Here is a 21,617-nt window from a genome sequence, read left to right on the forward strand (position 1 = left end):
CTAGAAGTGAGGAGATATGTTATCTGTCACAGATGGTCATTGATTCTAGAAGTGAGGAGATATGTTATCTGTCACAGATGGTCATTGAGCCTAGAAGTGAGATGATATGTTATCTATTTGACTTTCTATGAATGGAGAAATATATAAGGTAGTAGTTTGTAGATGATAAACAGTTTATCACTAAGTGTTTTCAGTGTTTGTTTTTCAAACAATTTAATCATCACTGGCACGTGGATAAAATGGAAAGGCCACACCACACAGGTGGCTCATCACTGGCACGTGGATAAAATGAAAAGGCCACACCACACAGGTGGCATCTTCTCCATTTCATCCATGTGCTCGCAATGAGAAAATTGTTCTCACGACAAACCCTGAAAACACTGAGTGATAGTCTATAATTCTGCCACTCCCACACAGTGTCTTATACCATTGGAACACTGACTTAGTGACCGACACGGGCTCAACACCTTTACTGGCAGATCAGCATGGTGTCAAGTTAGTGTCGACAAGAGTTGCAGCTTAGTAGAACAATACAGTTCGCTAGCTAACAGGAATTGTCCTGGAAAAAAATACTTTTGTTGACAAATTGAAAGAGAAAATATTTTTTAATTTACTATAACACTTATACTTCATTTCACTACTCATAGGGAGAGGATTTTTTTAATGTGATTAATTTAGATTTTGTTTATTTTCCTGAACAACTAACAAGTGTGTTAGTGACAGTCCTTACATGTACTGTGACATTGCATTTTATTGTAATTTAATATCTTACACCTTATTGTATAGATGACTCCTCCCCATAAAGAGTGTGCACCAAGAGATTTAATTCTGATGATTACTGATTGTATTGTACTTGATTAGGTGATTCAGACCTGCAGAACATCATCGGGGGTATGAGCCAACAGCAACTGATGCAGCTCCTAGGTAAGTAGATAGGTGTATTTAACCTACAACCTAATAGCAGGGGAATCCCTTACCACATAGTTAACAGCTACTAGGGGATTAGACAACACCCCATAGTTAACAGCTACTAGGGGATTAGATAACACCCCATAGTTAACAGCTACTAGGGGATTAGACAACACGGTTTATTTAACCTACAACCTAATAGCAGGGGAATCGCTTCCCACCTAGTTAACAGCTACTAGGGGATTAGACAACACCCCAGAGTTAACAGCTACTAGGGGATTAGACAACACGGTTTATTTAACCTACAACCTAATAGCAGGGGAATCGCTTCCCACCTAGTTAACAGCTACTAGGGGATTAGACAACACTCCATAGTTAACAGCTACTAGGGGATTAGATAACACCCCATAGTTAACAGTTACTAGGGGATTATACAACACCCCCTAGTTAACAGCTACTAGGGGATCATACAACACCCCATAGTTAACAGCTACTAGGGGATTATACAACACCTCATAGTTAACAGCTACTAGGCGATTAGACAACACCCCATAGTTAACAGCTTCTAGGGGATTAGACAACACCCCATAGTTAACAGCTACTAGGGGATTAGACAACACCCCATAGTTAACAGCTACTAGGGGATTAGACAACACCCCATAGTTAACAGCTACTAGGGGATTATACAACACCCCATAGTTAACAGCTACTAGGGGATTAGACAACACCCCATAGTTGAACAGCTACTAGGAGATTAGACAACACCCCATAGTTAACAGCTATAAGGGGATTAGACAACACTCCATAGTTAACAGTTACTAGGGGATTAGACAACACCCCATAGTTAACAGCTACTAGGAGATTAGACAACACTCCATAGTTTACAGCTACTAGGAGATTAGACAACACCCCATAGTTAACAGCTACTAGGGGATTAGACAACACTCCATAGTTAACAGCTACTAGGAGATTAGACAACACCCCATAGTTAACAGCTACTAGGAGATTAGACAACACCCCATAGTTTACAGCTACTAGGGGATTAGACAACACCCCATAGTTAACAGCTACTAGGGGATTAGACAACACTCCATAGTTAACAGCTACTAGGGGATTAGACAACACCCCATAGTTAACAGCTACTAGGGGATTAGACAACACTCCATAGTTAACAGCTACTAGGGGATTAGACAACACCCCATAGTTAACAGCTACTAGGGGATTAGACAACACTCCATAGTTAACAGCTACTAGGGGATTAGACAACACCCCATAGTTAACAGCTACTAGGGGATTAGACAACACTCCATAGTTAACAGCTACTAGGGGATTAGACAACACCCCATAGTTAACAGCTACTAGGGGATTAGACAACACTCCATAGTTAACAGCTACTAGGGGATTAGACAACACCCCATAGTTAACAGCTACTAGGGGATTAGACAACACTCCATAGTTAACAGCTACTAGGGGATTAGACAACACCCCATAGTTAACAGCTACTAGGGGATTAGACAACACTCCATAGTTAACAGCTACTAGGGGATTAGACAACACCCCATAGTTAACAGCTACTAGGGGATTAGACAACACTCCATAGTTAACAGCTACTAGGGGATTAGACAACACCCCATAGTTAACAGCTACTAGGGGATTAGACAACACTCCATAGTTAACAGCTACTAGGGGATTAGACAACACCCCATAGTTAACAGCTACTAGGGGATTAGACAACACTCCATAGTTAACAGCTACTAGGGGATTAGACAACACCCCATAGTTAACAGCTACTAGGGGATTAGACAACACTCCATAGTTAACAGCTACTAGGGGATTAGACAACACCCCATAGTTAACAGCTACTAGGGGATTAGACAACACTCCATAGTTAACAGCTACTAGGGGATTAGACAACACCCCATAGTTAACAGCTACTAGGGGATTAGACAACACTCCATAGTTAACAGCTACTAGGGGATTAGACAACACCCCATAGTTAACAGCTACTAGGGGATTAGACAACACTCCATAGTTAACAGCTACTAGGGGATTAGACAACACCCCATAGTTAACAGCTACTAGGGGATTAGACAACACTCCATAGTTAACAGCTACTAGGGGATTAGACAACACCCCATAGTTAACAGCTACTAGGGGATTAGACAACACTCCATAGTTAACAGCTACTAGGGGATTAGACAACACCCCATAGTTAACAGCTACTAGGGGATTAGACAACACTCCATAGTTAACAGCTACTAGGGGATTAGACAACACCCCATAGTTAACAGCTACTAGGGGATTAGACAACACTCCATAGTTAACAGCTACTAGGGGATTAGACAACACCCCATAGTTAACAGCTACTAGGGGATTAGACAACACTCCATAGTTAACAGCTACTAGGGGATTAGACAACACCCCATAGTTAACAGCTACTAGGGGATTAGACAACACTCCATAGTTAACAGCTACTAGGGGATTAGACAACACCCCATAGTTAACAGCTACTAGGGGATTAGACAACACTCCATAGTTAACAGCTACTAGGGGATTAGACAACACCCCATAGTTAACAGCTACTAGGGGATTAGACAACACTCCATAGTTAACAGCTACTAGGGGATTAGACAACACCCCATAGTTAACAGCTACTAGGGGATTAGACAACACTCCATAGTTAACAGCTACTAGGGGATTAGACAACACCCCATAGTTAACAGCTACTAGGGGATTAGACAACACTCCATAGTTAACAGCTACTAGGGGATTAGACAACACCCCATAGTTAACAGCTACTAGGGGATTAGACAACACTCCATAGTTAACAGCTACTAGGGGATTAGACAACACCCCATAGTTAACAGCTACTAGGGGATTAGACAACACTCCATAGTTAACAGCTACTAGGGGATTAGACAACACCCCATAGTTAACAGCTACTAGGGGATTAGACAACACTCCATAGTTAACAGCTACTAGGGGATTAGACAACACCCCATAGTTAACAGCTACTAGGGGATTAGACAACACCCCATAGTTAACAGCTACTAGGGGATTAGACAACACCCCATAGTTAACAGCTACTAGGGGATTAGACAACACTCCATAGTTAACAGCTACTAGGGGATCATACAACACCCCATAGTTAACAGCTACTAGGAGATTAGACAACACTCCATAGTTTACAGCTACTAGGGGATTATACAACACCCCATAGTTAACAGCTACTAGGGGATTAGACAACACCCCATAGTTAACAGCTACTAGGCGATTATACAACCCCCATAGTTAACAGCTACTAGGGGATCATACAACCGTCTATTTAACCGTTTTTGTCAAAACAATCAAATGGCTTTTAGTTTTGCTTTCAATTTTCCAAGAATCATAAAAGTAATGCATGCATTAAAATATTCTTGGTCACAAATTTCGCTTGTTATTGTTATGAAATATCATTATGGTCTTGAAGGACTTTCCTTGCTCCTTTGATCTTAGAATTTGTACTTTCAAACACAGTTGTATTAAGAAGATTTTGAAATTGTGTGACATGATATCTGCGTGTTTGATTTAGGCTTATGTATTTCCACTTGATGTGTCGCTCATTTTGCTGAGATTCAGTAATATATTATTCATTTGCACAGCACTTCTGCTTCATAGACATAAAACCTGTGAAGATCTTTGGATGATCGGTGCCAAGCTTTCTCAGGCATCTCTCCTCACCTACTTATATACTACTGTTGATCCACCACTTACTGCTGCCATTGTTGCTTTCCCTGCCAGTTCATTTTGATAGACGATTGTGATAATGTTATGAAGCTTTCAATGTTCTCGGTTAGTTTAAGTTTCTGATGTTAACAGGTGGAATGGGTGGAGGTATGGGCTTGGGAGGAGGAGGAGGAGGCGGCGGTCTGTCGGCCCTCATGGGAGGTCGACCCACAAGTGCCACATCCACAGCATCAGAGCCGTAAGTCTTAATGTGTTAATATGTTTGTTATTATGGTTTTCTGGCTTCCAAGGGATCCAGGAAATGGGTTTTTTTTCATTTGAAAATAGTATCATATTTACTCTATTTTATGCTTTGCATATATTTCCTACTTTCCAACAAAATTAGGAAAATTTGTGCATTCATACATGTTTTAGAAATGGAAGCTGCTGAGAAACCATATTACGATTGAGCCACAATAGCCAACCCACCAACATTTCAATTGACCCACTATCAGTCTTCTCAGCTCTCTTTTCAATAAACATTGGGATCAAACAAACCTTTTGTTGACAAAGACAATGTTTTCATGGTCAGACTGAGGAAGGATAAGAACCAAAAATAAATTGTGCTTGAATGATTATTGACAAATTTGTCTAAGGGTTTGTTTTCCTTCAAACAAGATTTATTGTTATTTGTTGCTAACGATGCCTCTTTAAAATTGTGCAATTATATTTCCAGCCCAATGAGGGTACAGTCCTCTCCAGGAGCAAGAGGCACAGATTCTCCCTCCCAGGCCCCAAGGCCTGTCACGGCAGCAGCCCTGCCCTCCCAGGCCACACCCACAACCACAGCACCAGCCAATCAGAGCACTGGGGCATCCATCACAACCACTGCTGCCACGCCCACTGCTGGGGCGTCGGCCTCGCGACAGGCCATCCAGCTCAGTGACCTACAGAATATACTTTCCAGTATGAAAGGTAAGAACCTGTTAAAGGGGCATTAAAACACATCGGGTGAAAACTGGCAATATTAAAGCAAACATCTAAACTACATTTTAAAGTTTATTATTGAACAAAATTTTGTTAAATAATTAAAAAAAAACATAGGTAGTCTTTGTTGTAACTTTATTGTTAAGTCACACAACAGGGGTCTACAATTCTTTATACAGAGTTCTAACACACAGGCAAAGTATGAAAATGATGAACCAGTGAAGGTGCTAGTGGGGTTCCAAATAAGAAATATATTTGGATTGTGGGACAATCAAGAAAAATTCCAAACATTGAGACATCGACTCATGAATGTTGAACTTTGAACATCTTTGAAATCCTGTATATATATTGCACTGCATAAGACTGAATGTGATCAATTGTTAAGTGACAGAACACAAGACAGGAAAATAATTTGTACATGTATAATTATGTAGTTATACACTGTAGTTTGTATGTTTCAGTGTTAAAATGTGCCTTGGGCATTTCAATGTTCTTATACTGGTAACTGTTGACTTCAATGTATTAGTTGTAATTGTAAATGTTTTTATAACGATAGGACCTAGATTATAATTCGAAACAGTGACAAATTTGAATCATGACAGTTCAATTTAGAAATGGAATCGGTTGTAACATGTAAGGAAAAAAAATCAGACTTTGTCGAAAGTGTGACACACCGAGAAATTTGTATCTTCAAAGTTCGATTTATGGAAGAGTTGACTGTAAATTTTGACTTTTCTAGAGATGTGCAGACTTTTAATCTGGGTGTCAAGCTAGTGAAACTGTATACCCTTATAATCTGTTTGAAATTTCACAGTAGTTCAGTGATTTAAGAAAACATGTTGACTTTTTGAATCAAGAAATTAGTAGACTTCTTTTTCTCATTTGTTTCATTCAGTTCCTGGATCAGACCAAAAGCCAGGTAAGGGAGATACTTATGTTTTTCACATGTACACTAAATCGCCAATATCCTACTAATACACACTGTTAATTTCCTATATCTCATACAGAAACAGTTTGGTGACCGTTCTTTATCTATTAAGGAGGGCATCACTTCACATTTCGTTTGTGTCCTATTTTTAGCTCACCTGGCCCAAAGAACCAAGTGAGCTTATCCTGTAGCACCGCACCGGCGTCAAGATTTTTATTTAAACAACTTCTTCTTAATAAGCAAAAGGCCTAGGGTGGTGATATTTGGCCAGAAGCAAACTGGAATGAAGGGGATACCAAGTTTGTTCACATTATTGACCTTCACCCATAATGAAGGTCACAGTGGTCAAATATGTTAAAACCCTAAACAACTTCTTCTGAATAACCAAATGGTCCAGGGTGATGATATTTGGCCAGAAACATGCTGGCATGAAGGACTACCAACTTTGTTCAAATCAATGTATATTCAAGGTCGCAGGGATCAAATATGCTCAAAAATCTTTAAACAACTTCTTCTGAATAACCAAAAGGCCAAGGATGATGATATCTGGCCAGTTGTATGTTAGATTTAAGGGCTACCAATTTTGTTCAAATGAGTGACCTTGAATTATATTCAAGGTCACAGGGATCAAATATGTTTTAAAAAATCTTGCAACAACTTCTGAAAAACTAAAAGGCACAGGATGATGATATTTGACCAGTAACATGCTGAGATAAAGGGCTACTAAGTTTGTGCAAATGAATTACCTTGACTTGTATCAAGGTAACAGGGGTCAAATATGTTCAAAATCTTAAAACGACTTCTTCTGAATAGCCAAAAAGCCCAGGGTGATGATATTTTTGCCAGTAACATGTTATGATTAAGGGCTACCAAGTTTGTTAAAATGAAAAGGTTCCCGAAACTTTATCAAAAATAGTAATATTTTTCTGTAAAATGTTCCATTATGGGTAGGTACCCTCATATAACATATTAAAAACATATGTTGAAGCTTTATTTGCTGCTTGTCCTTGTTGTATAAACATTAATCTAATTACATGACAGACATTGATCTGGTCCAGGCCCTCAACCCAGAGACCATGATCCCTATTCTGGCCAACAAGGATGTCCAGGAGCGACTTGTCAAGTTCCTCCCTGAGGGCAAGTCCCTACCAAAGACAGAGGCAGAACTACGCAACACAATCACCTCACCACAGTTTCAACAGGTAACACATTATATGTGGTCCAGGTCACACGCATATAATACTTACATCTGTGTGACAGATATTATACACAGATATAATATTTACATGACAACATTTGTGGTCCAGGTCATATAGATATAATATTTACATGAAAACATTTGTGGTCTAGGTCACACAGATATAATATTTATATGTCCACATTTGTGGTCCAGGTCAAAGATATAATATTTACATTTTGCTAACATTTCCACGTGAGCGATACAGGCCCCCTGGGCCTCTTGTTTATATAACCATTGCTGCTATAAACTGTACATACTTGTTGCTATAATCACACTCCTTTGTTTCTATGACAACACTTATGTTTTATGTCGTTGTTGCTAGGCGCTGTCCTCCTTTAGTGCTGCTTTACAGTCTGGTCAACTTGGCCCTCTGATGTCACAGTTTGAGTTAGGGGTTGATGTGGCCACTGCTGCTGCTCAAGGAGGTGAGGTTATGTGGACAGCTCAATCTCTTTAAGGCTTTCTTATATACCGTTTTGACATTTTTTTATCCCAACCTCAAGGTAGGGAAATATCTTACTAGAGAATTACAACAGGAACTGCAAATGAAACCCATTTATCTTGGACTGCTAATTGATCAAATAAGTGATACTCTGATTGGTCAAATTGGAGTCCTTTCCATTTTCAATACTGGTGAATAAGATATTATGTAGGCTAATGGTGAAGTGTTCTCATGCCTGTGTAGGTTGTCTACTTCAGGATGAAGAACTCTCGCCTGTGTAGGTTGTTTACTACAGGGTGAAGAACTCTAGCCTGTTTTCCATTTTCAATACTGGTGAATAAGATATTATGTAGGCTAATGGTGAAGTGTTCTCATGCCTGTGTAGGTTGTCTACTTCAGGATTAAGAACTCTCGCCTGTGTAGGTTGTCTACTTCAGTATGAAGAACTCTCGCCTGTGTAGGTTGTTTACTATAGGGTGAAGCACTCTCGCCTGTGTAGGTTGTTTACTACAGGGTGAAGAACTCTAGCCTGTTTTCCATTTTCAATACTGGTGAATAAGATATTATGTAGGCTAATGGTGAAGTGGTCTCATGCCTGTGTAGGTTGTCTACTTCAGGATGAAGAACTCTCGCCTGTGTAGCTTGTCTACTTCAGGATGAAGAACTCTCGCCTGTGTAGGTTGTTTACTACAGGGTGAAGAACTCTAGCCTGTTTTCCATTTTCAATACTGGTGAATAAGATATTATGTAGGCTAATGGTGAAGTGTTCTCATGCCTGTGTAGGTTGTCTACTTCATGATGAAGAACTCTCGCCTGTGTAGGTTGTCTCCTTCAGGATGAAGAACTCTCGCCTGTGTAGGTTGTTTACTATAGGGTGAAGAACTCTCGCCTGTGTAGGTTGTTTACTATAGGGTGAAGAACTCTCGCCTGTGTAGGTTGTTTACTATAGGGTGAAGCACTCTCGCCTGTGTAGGTTGTTTACTACAGGGTGAAGAACTCTAGCCTGTTTTCCATTTTCAATACTGGTGAATAAGATATTATGTAGGCTAATGGTGAGGTGTTCTCATGCCTGTGTAGGTTGTCTACTTCAGGATTAAGAACTCTCGCCTGTGTAGGTTGTCTACTTCAGTATGAAGAACTCTCGCCTGTGTAGGTTGTTTACTATAGGGTGAAGAACTCTCGCCTGTGTAGGTTGTTTACTACAGGGTGAAGAACTCTAGCCTGTTTTCCATTTTCAATACTGGTGAATAAGATATTATGTAGGCTAATGGTGAAGTGGTCTCATGCCTGTGTAGGTTGTCTACTTCAGGATTAAGAACTCTCGCCTGTGTAGGTTGTCTACTTCAGGGTGAAGAACTCTCGCCAGTGTAGGTTGTCTACTTCAGGGGGAAGAACTCTCGCCTGTGTAGGTTATCTACTACAGGATGAAGAACTCTCGCCTGTGTAGGTTGTCTGCTTCAGGATGAAGAACTCTCGCCTGTGTAGGTTGTTTACTATAGGGTGAAGCACTCTCGCCTGTGTAGGTTGTTTACTACAGGGTGAAGAACTCTAGCCTGTTTTCCATTTTCAATACTGGTGAATAAGATATTATGTAGGCTAATGGTGAAGTGTTCTCATGCCTGTGTAGGTTGTCTACTTCATGATGAAGAACTCTCGCCTGTGTAGGTTGTCTCCTACAGGATGAAGAACTCTCGCCTGTGTAGGTTGTCTACTTCAGTATGAAGAACTCTCGCCTGTGTAGGTTGTCTACTACAGGGTGAAGTACTCTCGCCTGTGTAGGTTATCTACTACAGGGTGAAGAACTCTCGCCAGTGTAGGTTGTCTACTTCAGGGTGAAGAACTCTCGCCTGTGTAGGTTATCTACTACAGGGTGAAGAACTCTCGCCTGTGTAGGTTGTCTACTACAGGGTGAAGAACTCTCGCCTGTGTAGGTTGTCTACTACAGGGTGAAGAACTCTCGCCTGTGTAGGTGGTCTACTACAGGGTGAAGAACTCTCGCCTGTGTAGGTTGTTTACTATAGGGTGAAGAACTCTCGCCTGTGTAGGTTGTTTACTACAGGGTGAAGAACTCTAGCCTGTGTAGGTGATCTACTACAGGGTGAAGAACTCTCGCCTTATTGACAGCACATGTAATGTTTGACTGTGTTTCTTTCACTAGATTTTATTGCACCCATATCTCTGATTTCAGATCTAGAAGCGTTTGTCAAGGCCATGCAAGAACGTGATGGTAAGAAGGATGAGAAGATGGACACAGACTGACTTACATAGGGATTATGTTTGACCTGGAGTAAAGCTACACCAGAGTTCATGGTTTATCAGTGTGCTTATTTCAAAATGAAATTCTTAGTTATTCCTCAAAGAAGATAAGGGAAATTTCCTCTATAGTTTGAAATTCCAAGAATTTCAATTGTCATTTGTAAGTCAATGTGCTATGTATTACAGACTATGTATAATTGATCTGTCCGAGTGCTGTTGTAGAATTAACCTTGGTGAGAGGTGGGAGGTAAAGCCATCACCCACAGTCTGAAATGATTTAATATAGGGAATGGTAGTCAGTGGTTGTACCACGTATAGTATATCAATACAAGTGCCTCCCACCTCCCAATAAGATTAATCATGGAATAGCCCTAAATAGACTTTTAGAAATATATCAGAATTAAAATATTCAATTCAAATGAAAGCTAATTGTTTTGTTATTTCTTCACATTCACTATTGACATCTGGGCTACATTCGCGTATCCAGTTGAAACGGTTGAACCGGTTGAACTTGTAAAGAAAACGACAGGTACAGATTTGGACTGAGGCTGACCTCAGGAAAATTTGGTACGTGTAGATTGAGGGGTCCAGACGTACCTGACCGAAACTAAAATGCTGAGTATTGCCAATTTGCATTATTTCTTTCTTAAACAATGTCAATTCACATGTAATTTTTAAGATACGTTATGTAATATAGTGGACGCATGAGAGAAGGGCATAATATTCTTGATACATTGTTTTTTTATTCTCACAAACTGTGGATTTTTAGCTCTGCTTATAGAACGGTCCAAGTGTGTTCGTTTATCGTGGATTTTTTTTGCGCCACACGTACCGTTTCAACCAGGATACGCAAATATAGCCTAGTATTAAGGAACATCAGGGTAGATAACTCTCACGCACGTAAGATACCAATCTCTACCCAGAGTTGTCATTCCTTACAAAATAGCCTCTGATCATGTGATGTCAAACTGTACAATATGGCGGCAGAGAAGATCGACAACTTTATCATTGGTCTTGATTTTCATCAGTCTTGTGTAATGGCCATCCCACGAAAAAGTTACTGGTTTGTTTATGTTTTAAAAAACAAAACCAAAAAAAACACTCAAGACTTTTAAATTATATGGAAGAAATCTCTTATGCTCATGATCATCATGAAGAGAACATGTGCTTTCAATAAATTTTTGTTTACATGACATTCTCAGATACCAACGGCGCAAACAAATATATAATCCTTTCAGTTTTGGGTTGAAAATTGTGTTATGGTGACACATAAAACACATTTTGTAGAAATGAAGTTTTCATGAAAATCAACGCCGAAAGAAAAAAAAAGAAAAAAAAATGTAGGTTCCCCTTGGTATGTAGTTATGCACTGATCGGATAAACAAATCTTTGATTTTGACAGTTAAGGTATTTTAGTGCTATTTCCCAGGAAGTACTGGAGGGTTCTTTCTCAAATTTTATATGCAGATTCCCCACTGTCCTTTATTGTTCATGTTTACTTTTGAAACTGATCAGATAAACAAAATGGGCACCGACTGGCGACCATCTTTGATTTTTAGCTAAGGCGTCAGCCGCCAGCTATTGGTATTACTTTAGTTAATGAGCTCAGATATTCATAAATGTCGATTTCACACAGACGACCTCTAGCGGTAGTCACTGGTACTAAATTGAATCATATACCGGACCTACTGTCTTTATTATGCGTAACTTTGGACTCAAATGCACTTGAATGGCTTGTAAATATCATTACTTTTCTTTATAGAACATATGATCTTATCACAACGTCGTATTCTTATTGAAAATGCACCCTGTTTATCTCAATCGGGAACTGCTACTTGAATGTAGGTCATGCATGCTACACGCAACTTCCGGTAAAAATACTTCAGTTAATGAGCTCAGATATTCATAAACGAGACATAACGTCACCTTCTAGTAATACTAAACAAACTGCAAATAAAATCCATTACCACGGACTCAAGTTCACTCAAACGTCATTGGATATAATCTTATTCTTAGTTAGAACTAAGTATCCTTCTAAAACTTCGTATTTACTCTTGGAACTGTCGCTGGATTAACCCTTTACACGGAAATATTGTCCTGTGATTGGCTAAAATTGGTGACATTTACGTCCCTGTTTACAATTATATATTGCGTGGTCAGAGCTATGAAGCGGTCCTGTTCCAACTAACTGAGGATAATCAAAAGTGCTAATCAGTAATAATATATCTGATTCACGCTTCATATGATTATAATGTTATCAAAATATTGCATATTCGTTCATCGTTAAAATAACAAATCCTTACTAAAAACTCTAAAAAAAGAAACGACGGCCATGTTAGATCACGCGTGATGTTATCCGTTTCCTTATATGGCCTTCACGGCCAAATATAGTATTACTACTGATGCGGTCATGTTTACTACAATTTCCATATTTGGTCATGACACCCATATTTAGACGTCTGACCTATATCGGAAAGATTGAGGAAGTTTCCAACATGGCAGTCAATTAGGATTTCGCTTGCACTTGTTACGTAAACTTGATAATTTAACGAAATATAAGGCGGAGTATAACTTACAATTATGTAGGAGATCAACATAAAAAGTTCATATTACAAACCTATTAATGGATACGGATCCTGTCAATTAATTCTAAAATCGCCTCCGTGTGATTCACACCAGGCTTGCCTAACTAAAATGGGATCAACCGGCCGGGGCAGATGAGACCGGGAATCATGTTAGAACTAGCCACTGTCCTTCTCTAGTTCCATATTGGTATTCTAACCTGAAGGCTTTTTTTACCTTCGCAGTATTATCATTTTGTTCTATTTTCATCATAAGATATGCTATTGCATTTTTATATCGCCTTCTCGCTAATTACAGCTCAGCCAGAAACGAAAATATGCTCCGATAGGCCTACATTTTATATGTCTGTTGGTGTGATTTGTGTTTTTCGTTTATTGAAGTATTACCATATAACAGGACTCTTTTATTTCAATATACACAAAAACAACAACACCTTCGGAATGATTTCAGACATATACTGCGGGAAAACACGAGTGATCTCCCTTACATTTAGACATGCGCACATTTTACTTTCGTTTTGTGTAGGCCTAGACATCATTCGCAACGCGAAGCGGAAAAGACGAAAATGCAGGCGAGTGTTGACTTAATGTTAGGCATGTTGTTTAAGCAGCATTGACAATGAACAATATACATACACTTCTGCAACGTTTACCTACTACTGATTCATAAATAAGGCTATGTATCCCGATTTCGGTGACTTGTGGCCAAGCATGCGGCCGAAGCCGCAGAGAATGGCGCATGTTGTCAGCGGCGATGACAAAAAGGAAGGTGCTTCTACGGTATGTATAGCAGTTATTATGCAAAAACAAACATAATAAACGGACGTTTTACTCTAGTGAATTACAGCGTCACGAGGAACGTCTTTCTCCAGACGTGTTGCAAAATTTTCGAACTGCTTAGTTGCAAACTGATTTCACTTAAGCGTTGTTTGTGAGGATATTTGGCCTTACATTTCTTCTCATTCAGTTAAAAAAAAACATGTTATAAACATTGTATTATTAGATTCATTGTGATGTTGGCTTTCATTGAAGTTTCAATTGTTATACTACTTGATGTTTTGGAAACTTAAACAAGTATAGTAGTTCTAAATATTATGAAATGACAGAAACATTAGGCCAAACAAATTACTTGTGTTTCTACTATCAGAAAAAAATAGGGTAGGTATGTATTAGCTAGGCATTTTATTGTTAATTTGAAAAATATCTTTACTGCGCTAATATAGAGCAGGAGTTCTGACTTTAACAGTGCATATAAAAACTTAAGGGTATTGTAGAACACAAATCTGAGATAAGTCTGGTTAACCACACTGGTGTCGAACACACCAATAAGTATAGTGTGTATAATATATCATAGTTTATACACATCATATTACTATTAGTGTGTCCAGTATCTGTGGGGTTAGCATAAACTCAATATTTGTTTTAAACTTTTAATTGGCCTTATATAATGATCATTTATAGGTCAGACAGGGTTTGGTTTCCAATTCGGAAACTAGACCTGTTAAAACAGTTATCATTTGTAATTTAGAGATTAAATATTTCTAAGCAGAAAAAAATGAACTATAAATATTTTTCAACCTTTTCTGAGTTGTACAATTTTAGAGTATCTTCTGTCTGAAATCTGAACATAACTTGTTTTATGATAAATGTGTAAAACAATTCCTCATACTGGGGTAAAGTTTTTCTATATATAGTCCCAAAAACTACAGATAAAATCCTTGAGCACGTACAAGATACAAAAATATATATTTTACGTCCATTTTGCAAAACATACAACATAAGCTACAAAGACAAAACATGAGTATAATAACAGAGACCAAAATATTACAACATGGAAAAATAAAATAAAAACATGTATGTACATGTAGTATACTGTAAGCTCAGAAAAAGAGTTTATCACTTGGAAAGCACTTAATAGGCACATTGAACACGGTAAGCACATCAGCACATGGTAATTTAAGCACATTTAGAACATTTGCATACAGCACATAAAAAACAAAACCATAACATGGAAAGCTTATTAGCACATAGTAGGCACATTTGCACATTGTAAGCAAAATAAAGGAGTGCAATGGACATCTCCATGTTTCCTGGTTAATTTCTTCTTTATGGAAACAACCAGGGGAGAGTGATGTTCTGCTTCATCTTTTGTATTAATGAAAACCGTGAATATCTAAGTGCGTGTGTTTAAACTAATTTTGTTTTGTTTTTACTGGTACCTTTTTATGTACACATGTTTTACCACCTAAGGAATTAGATGTCTTAAGCCCCCATATGATGTGCTGTTATAAGTTGAATTTAATGTACATTTTGTTTATATTTAGTTCTGCTACCAAAGAGATTGACTTATTGAAATGTTTTTGAAACATTTTAATGAACTCCTCAGCTTTAATGCCTTATTTCTCACTATACAAGCTCATATTGCTATGCCTCCTATTTGTTTGAATATCATCTCTAAACATTATTGCTGGTGCAGAAATTATATGGTAACTATGTTCTATTTTAGGGGGGGAAAGCAATCAATATTACAACAGACAGGGATGGTTATTGATGGGAGAAAGGAGGATGAGAAATAGGAACTGTACCAACTCTCTCATACCTTTGAGGACTTCATGAACTTTTTCAAAAGGCTGCAAGAACTATACCAACAGTGACATGACATTTTGAAATCTGTCAGTTACTTTATAGAGGAGGAACCTCTGACTAAATCATTTTCTCTCAGACACATGAAAGCCGAGTCCACAGATCCTTCCATCAGCGAATAGTTCAAATGTAGTTCAAATGCTTTCCTCGCAAACTTTTCCTTAATGGAGAAGTCAGTGATCTTTACTTGGAACAGATTGAATCTGTGAATATTGATGCTGAAAGCCTGATGAATGTGATTGAACAGCCCCTACTTGATGCTGAAACCCTGATGAATGTGATTGAACACCCACTACTGACTAAGGGCACAAATGTTGGAAACAACGTTTGTTTTGATCAATATAACACTATGGGTGGTGGGAGCAAATTGGAAAAAAAATTAAAAGTATGTTTTTAAAGATAGAAATACTGGTCATGGCTTCCTTTTAGTTTTTGTCCAATGAATTAAAAGTCAACGCAAATGTTAAGTAGTAAAAGAAATGTAAGATCCCTGGTATACATTGTACTTTTAACAATGCTTATGATCAATATCAATAAAATAAAATAAAAGTTATAATATGTAACTTGATATTTGTTAACTTCGCTCGATTTTACTGTGTCCAACATTTGATATTAAATCTTGTGTGATATATGAGAGGGATAGCACACAAGATTGTATCAATGTCAATGAAAGCAATTATTTCTTAAGTTTTCAACCATATTTCTTGAAACTTCATTTCTAAATTTCATACATCAATTGTTCAAGACAGTTTTAAGGTCAATTTCATTCAGTCAAGGTGAAGGCTACAGCTTCACAACCTGTTCATGTACATGTGACAGAGAAATTGTCAGTGCATTCCTAACTAAGTATTCAAACCAAATTTTATAAACCTTGATCCATCATTCTCAACATTAAATCATGCACTACCTGTTTGCATATACACAAGCAACCTCAACTTTCAATAAGTCCTGTTGTCAACATTTGTTGCACAATGCTATCAGTTCTGAAACCAACAATCATGACAACTGTAATAACATAGTATGTGTTCTAGCTGGTACATTTGCAGTACTCTTTTGAAATGTATTTGAAATTAATATGTGCATCTTATTTCAAATGCTAGCCTATGAAGATGATAAAGCTGAACATATGCTATAAAGTTGTTGTTTTCTTTGTGAAGAATTTATGCAATGGAAATAGAGGGAAAATAATGTAACTCTCCTAATCTTGTGTGTGTGTGTGAGTATGTATGTTTATATTTTGTTTATCTTATTCAATATTGAAACATACAACAATGTATCATATTGAATTAGAGTGCTTTTTATATTATTTGTTCATGGGAACACAGATTCAAAATAGTTCCATTTTTCATAAGAAGAGACCTTTTCACTGCAGTGAATATGTAAAACACTTTATTTAAAAGTTTTTCAAAATTATTGAGAGACTTGTAAATTTATGGGTAGCAGTAATCCACTTGCTTATCCACAATTTAGTTTCGGCAAGTAAACATCCTTATAAATATTGTTCTGTAACAATATACACTGACTGATGCAAAATTGAAACTTGAACAAAATTCACACGTATTAAAAAGCATGCCAACCCTGGTCGATGTGCACACTTTACAAGATAACTTGCTTGAATATATATTGATCAATATACAAACTTAGACGATAAGTTCAAAGTTGAGTGAAATCCATGCCTAATTAATTAGCATACTGTACTCTGATTGGTCAATGGTTTTATGCCAAGTAACTTTGTTAGATAAGGCAAGGGTTGATATCTTATTCAACAACAAAGGCAAAGTTCAAAGATGTTCACAATCTGTGCATAATCTATTCAATGGTTTAAAATAATCAGGTATTGGTCAAAGGGGTAAATGCCAGTTTCAGTTTTTAATGTTCTATGAAATACATTGTATGGACAAAGGGAAGCAATTCCAAATTCCTATGCAAATTAATTATCCAAAGGTTTAAAATGATATATTCTAGAGGAAACTTGGTACCACTCTTCTGACAAACCTATAAAGATATACTGTACACACAAGAAGAATAACTTCACAGTGGTACACTTTTACATAAAACTTTGATTCATAACAAATTAACAGTAAATCCTTCTGTACAATATGATGGGAACTTCGTCTTTATTTTGTTCTCCATTCCAAAAATAATATATATATCTTTTGCCTTAGCTTTCAGTACTTTCAGTACTTTGATTGACATTTAGTGCTATTTCTCAGGAATAACTTCAGGGATCTTTCTCAAATTTAATATGTAGGTTCCCCTCGATCCCTCTTTGTGCATGTTATATTTTGAGACTGATCATAAAAACAAAATGCACAAAGGAAGAACTTAACAGATCTTTCTCATATTGCAATGATTGATTCTATTTCTTTCACATTAAGTACTGTACTAGTAAATATGTGAAATGGCAAACTCACTTTGAAGGTTGTCTTTTATACACAGCAGTATTAAGTTTTGATCAAATGTTACCTCAAGGTGCATTTACTGTTAACATAACTTGATCAAACAGATTAGAGGAAAGAAGACAAAAGACCAAACTGACAAAGAACTATTGAAGATGGTACAATGGTGGGATCTCGTTTGTTCAGCCTGCAACCTTCACTATAGGTTAAGGTGATATTTCTCAAATACGTTTAATTAGATTTGACCCCATTGACCTCAAAGATCTGGTGAGGTCTCTTAATTTCAGAAGTTTGTGACACACCATGCCAGTAAGCTGCAGACAATGCTCATCATTATTTTATATCTTTGGGTTTAGGAGAATCTCTCCGAGTGTTTTAACACATTTTGCACCCGTGACCTTGAATAAAGGACAGTCATTTATTTTGGAGGTTTGCAGGATCCAATGCCAAGAAGTTACTGTTTTAATCGCTCGGGCACTGACTTCTTTGTAATTGAGAATTTCTCAATGTTGGCGGTTGCTTGATATGAATTGAGAAGAGAATCATCCAAGTTGAAATAGCCATCTCTTTGTGTATGTACATGTTTATCCTGCAAGAAGCCCAAGCCTGGTAATAGTCCCATAATAATCTACTCTAGTTCAATTGACATGCCGACCATGTTATTTGTTGTCCTGAAGCCCGTCTCCCCTACTAGGAGTCGGAGATTATGTATCGACCTGTTTGGTTTATTGCAGGATAAATATAGTAAGAAACAATCATATTCAGTTCAAAGACAAAATAACATCAAAACAGTCAAAAGACCAGCAATACTGATATTAACATTTTATTCATGGAATACATCCAAGCTTTAATACAGCGTGGTACAGCTTTGTTGCCAGTATTGTATGCAGCACAATAATGACACAAACTGTTGAGAAAACGTAATACCACAACAACAACAACACTATCTACAGTCAAACCAAGACGATCACCACTGTCACCTGTCAAGCCTATCAGGCATCCCAACACGAGTCTTGCACGGGCTGACGGCACCTAATAGCAAATATGTCCAAAGTGAATAAACTTAAAACAAAGTTGAAACATCTGTGGTTTAGAGTGATCAGAATGTGGCTTACGTAAGCCTCGTGCACAACATAACAAAAATGGCACCTTGTATACATCATGCACAGGTTAGTTTTCTATACCTTCTTTCCTTTCATGGTACTTTTTAGCATGGTCATGTAGTAAATATCTCACTTAGTTGACATTCTGTTGAGAATCTGTGATAATTTGGACTAGAATACTACTACAACGCTACCAGGCAAAGATTTGTTCATCGACACAAACTTGACATAAACTGCAATGCCTCATTGGTTTAGAAACTGACGGGAAGTTGTTAATATTCAACAGTAAGGCTGAGACATACGATGATATCAATGAGACAAAATAAATATCTGGTACAAATGAACTGAACTTTGTGCCATCTGCTTCGTTTAAGATACGACAAATATGTATGAAGCTGCTATACACTATAATGTGCACGTGTATACAGTTACATCAAAACAATGGTGTCACCATCTTGGTTTGACTCGCTCAAATAACAATAACAGCAGGGGAAAGTGAAGATCATAAGGAGAATATTCTTAAAGTTAATGATTATATTGAAACAGAAAATGGTCTGCAGATACTGAAATTTGGTATGAAAGCCAAACAATGGGTTGAAAGCAAACCCTCCATCATACCAACACGGCATTGACAGGTATATATATACACTAATAATTCTAAAGAAAAATAATTCAAAAGTCGAACGTGTAAGTAAATATTTAAATCCAAATCATCTTTGTGATGAGCTTTCAAATAAATTACAAGCCAATATGGCTTGATTAAATTTAAAACTTAAGGGAACAGCCACTGATAAGTGAAGTCTGTATCCTTTGAGCTTACAGAGGTCTTGTGTTACACTTAAATCATATTCTGTATAGTTCTAGATTTTCACAGGTATTAAAGTTAAGATTTTGAAATATTAAAATTTTCTTACACAGTGTCTTCTGTGAATATTGTATGCTTTATAGCCATACTTCAAATAGCTGTATGTGCTGCACAAAGACGTAATCTGGACGTAATCTGGAAAATATATTTTGTGATTTAAATGCATAAGTGAAACTAAAACCGTTTCAAAATCAAGCAACTTTACCATACACAGTGAAAGATATATACAATTATACAGATAAAAACTAGAACGTTCTCCACTATCATCCTCATGTCTAAACATTCAAACTATCAATGATTATATATGAAGACAACACCAAGAGAAAAGAGAGACTGTTAAACAACGAACTTCTATTTTGAGCTAAAACACTAGTAAAATAGACCGACCTATCACTGTCAAGTTTTACTGCACAAGTAGGATGGCTAATCATACCAAAGTTGTTAAACATTTGCTCGTTTCCAGACATACACAGGTCTACACAGAAATGTTGGACCAAACACTGCAGATGTATTACAGCCTACCACACTGCAGATGTAGTACAGCCTACCACACTGCAGATGGAGTACAGCCTACCACACATAGTTTCTGCCTACCACACTGCAGATGTAATACAGCCTCCCACACTACAGATGTAGTACAACCTACCCCAATACAGATGTAGTACAGCCTACACACGTCAGATGTAGGACAGCCACCACACTACAGATGAAGTACAGCCTACCACACTAAAGATGTAGTACAGCCTAACACACTACAGATGTAGTACAGACTACCACACATAGGTACTGCCTACCACACTGCAGCTGTAGTACAGCCTACCACACATAGTTTCTGCCTACCACACTGCAGATGTAATACAGCCTCCCACACTACAGATGTAGTACCGCCTACCACACTGCAGATGTATTACAGCCTACCGCACTGCAGATGTAGTACAGCCTCCCACACTACAGATGTAGTACCGCCTACCACACTGCAGATGTAGTGCAGCCTGCCACACTACAGATGTAGTCGAGCCTACCACCCTGCAGATGTAGTACAGCCTATCACTCTACAGATGTAGTACAGCCTAACACACTACAGATGTAGTACAGCCTACCACACTGCAGATGTAGTGCAGCCTACCACACTACAGATGTAGTACAGCCTACCACACGTCAGATGTAGTACAGCCACCACACTACAGATGTAGTACAGCCTACCACACTACAGATGTAGTACAGCCTACCACACATAGGTACAGCCTACCACACAGCTACACAGCCTAAACATCCAACACCAAACAAGTGTGTGTGTGCCCTTGACCTGCCTGTCGCAATACAAACTCAAAAAGTCGGACCAGCCATTAAATTTCCTGTACAACTTTTCAAAAAATCATTGTTTGCTTTTGATTTTGTTCTCTTAATACCATTCCCTTTAGAGTGCTACAGTACGTCTGGTTGCAACAAAACAACTGTCTTCAAACTTTCTTATGAACAGTCTAAAAATCAACAATCTCCATTCACCAAGAATCAGCTATATGTCAAGGTTATAAAATTACACAAAAAATTGTCCCTC

General features: G+C 37.8%; 1 protein-coding gene across 1 annotated transcript in view; it reads left to right on the plus strand.

Moving 5' to 3' along the window:
* Positions 1 to 10,891, plus strand: part of LOC110464906 (proteasomal ubiquitin receptor ADRM1-like) — a 20,352-nt gene extending 9,461 nt beyond the window's left edge. The window contains exons 4-10 of the mRNA XM_021520373.1: positions 862 to 924; positions 4,768 to 4,873; positions 5,351 to 5,589; positions 6,497 to 6,520; positions 7,571 to 7,731; positions 8,092 to 8,194; positions 10,400 to 10,891. Coding sequence (XP_021376048.1) covers positions 862 to 924; positions 4,768 to 4,873; positions 5,351 to 5,589; positions 6,497 to 6,520; positions 7,571 to 7,731; positions 8,092 to 8,194; positions 10,400 to 10,470 — 767 coding nt within the window. The 3' untranslated portion in view covers positions 10,471 to 10,891. The remainder of the gene's footprint in view (positions 1 to 861; positions 925 to 4,767; positions 4,874 to 5,350; positions 5,590 to 6,496; positions 6,521 to 7,570; positions 7,732 to 8,091; positions 8,195 to 10,399) is intronic.
* Positions 10,892 to 21,617: the final 10,726 nt, after the last annotated feature.

Source organism: Mizuhopecten yessoensis, unplaced genomic scaffold (genome assembly GCF_002113885.1).
Source record: "Mizuhopecten yessoensis strain PY_sf001 unplaced genomic scaffold, ASM211388v2 scaffold11041, whole genome shotgun sequence".
Classification (NCBI taxonomy): domain Eukaryota; kingdom Metazoa; phylum Mollusca; class Bivalvia; order Pectinida; family Pectinidae; genus Mizuhopecten; species Mizuhopecten yessoensis.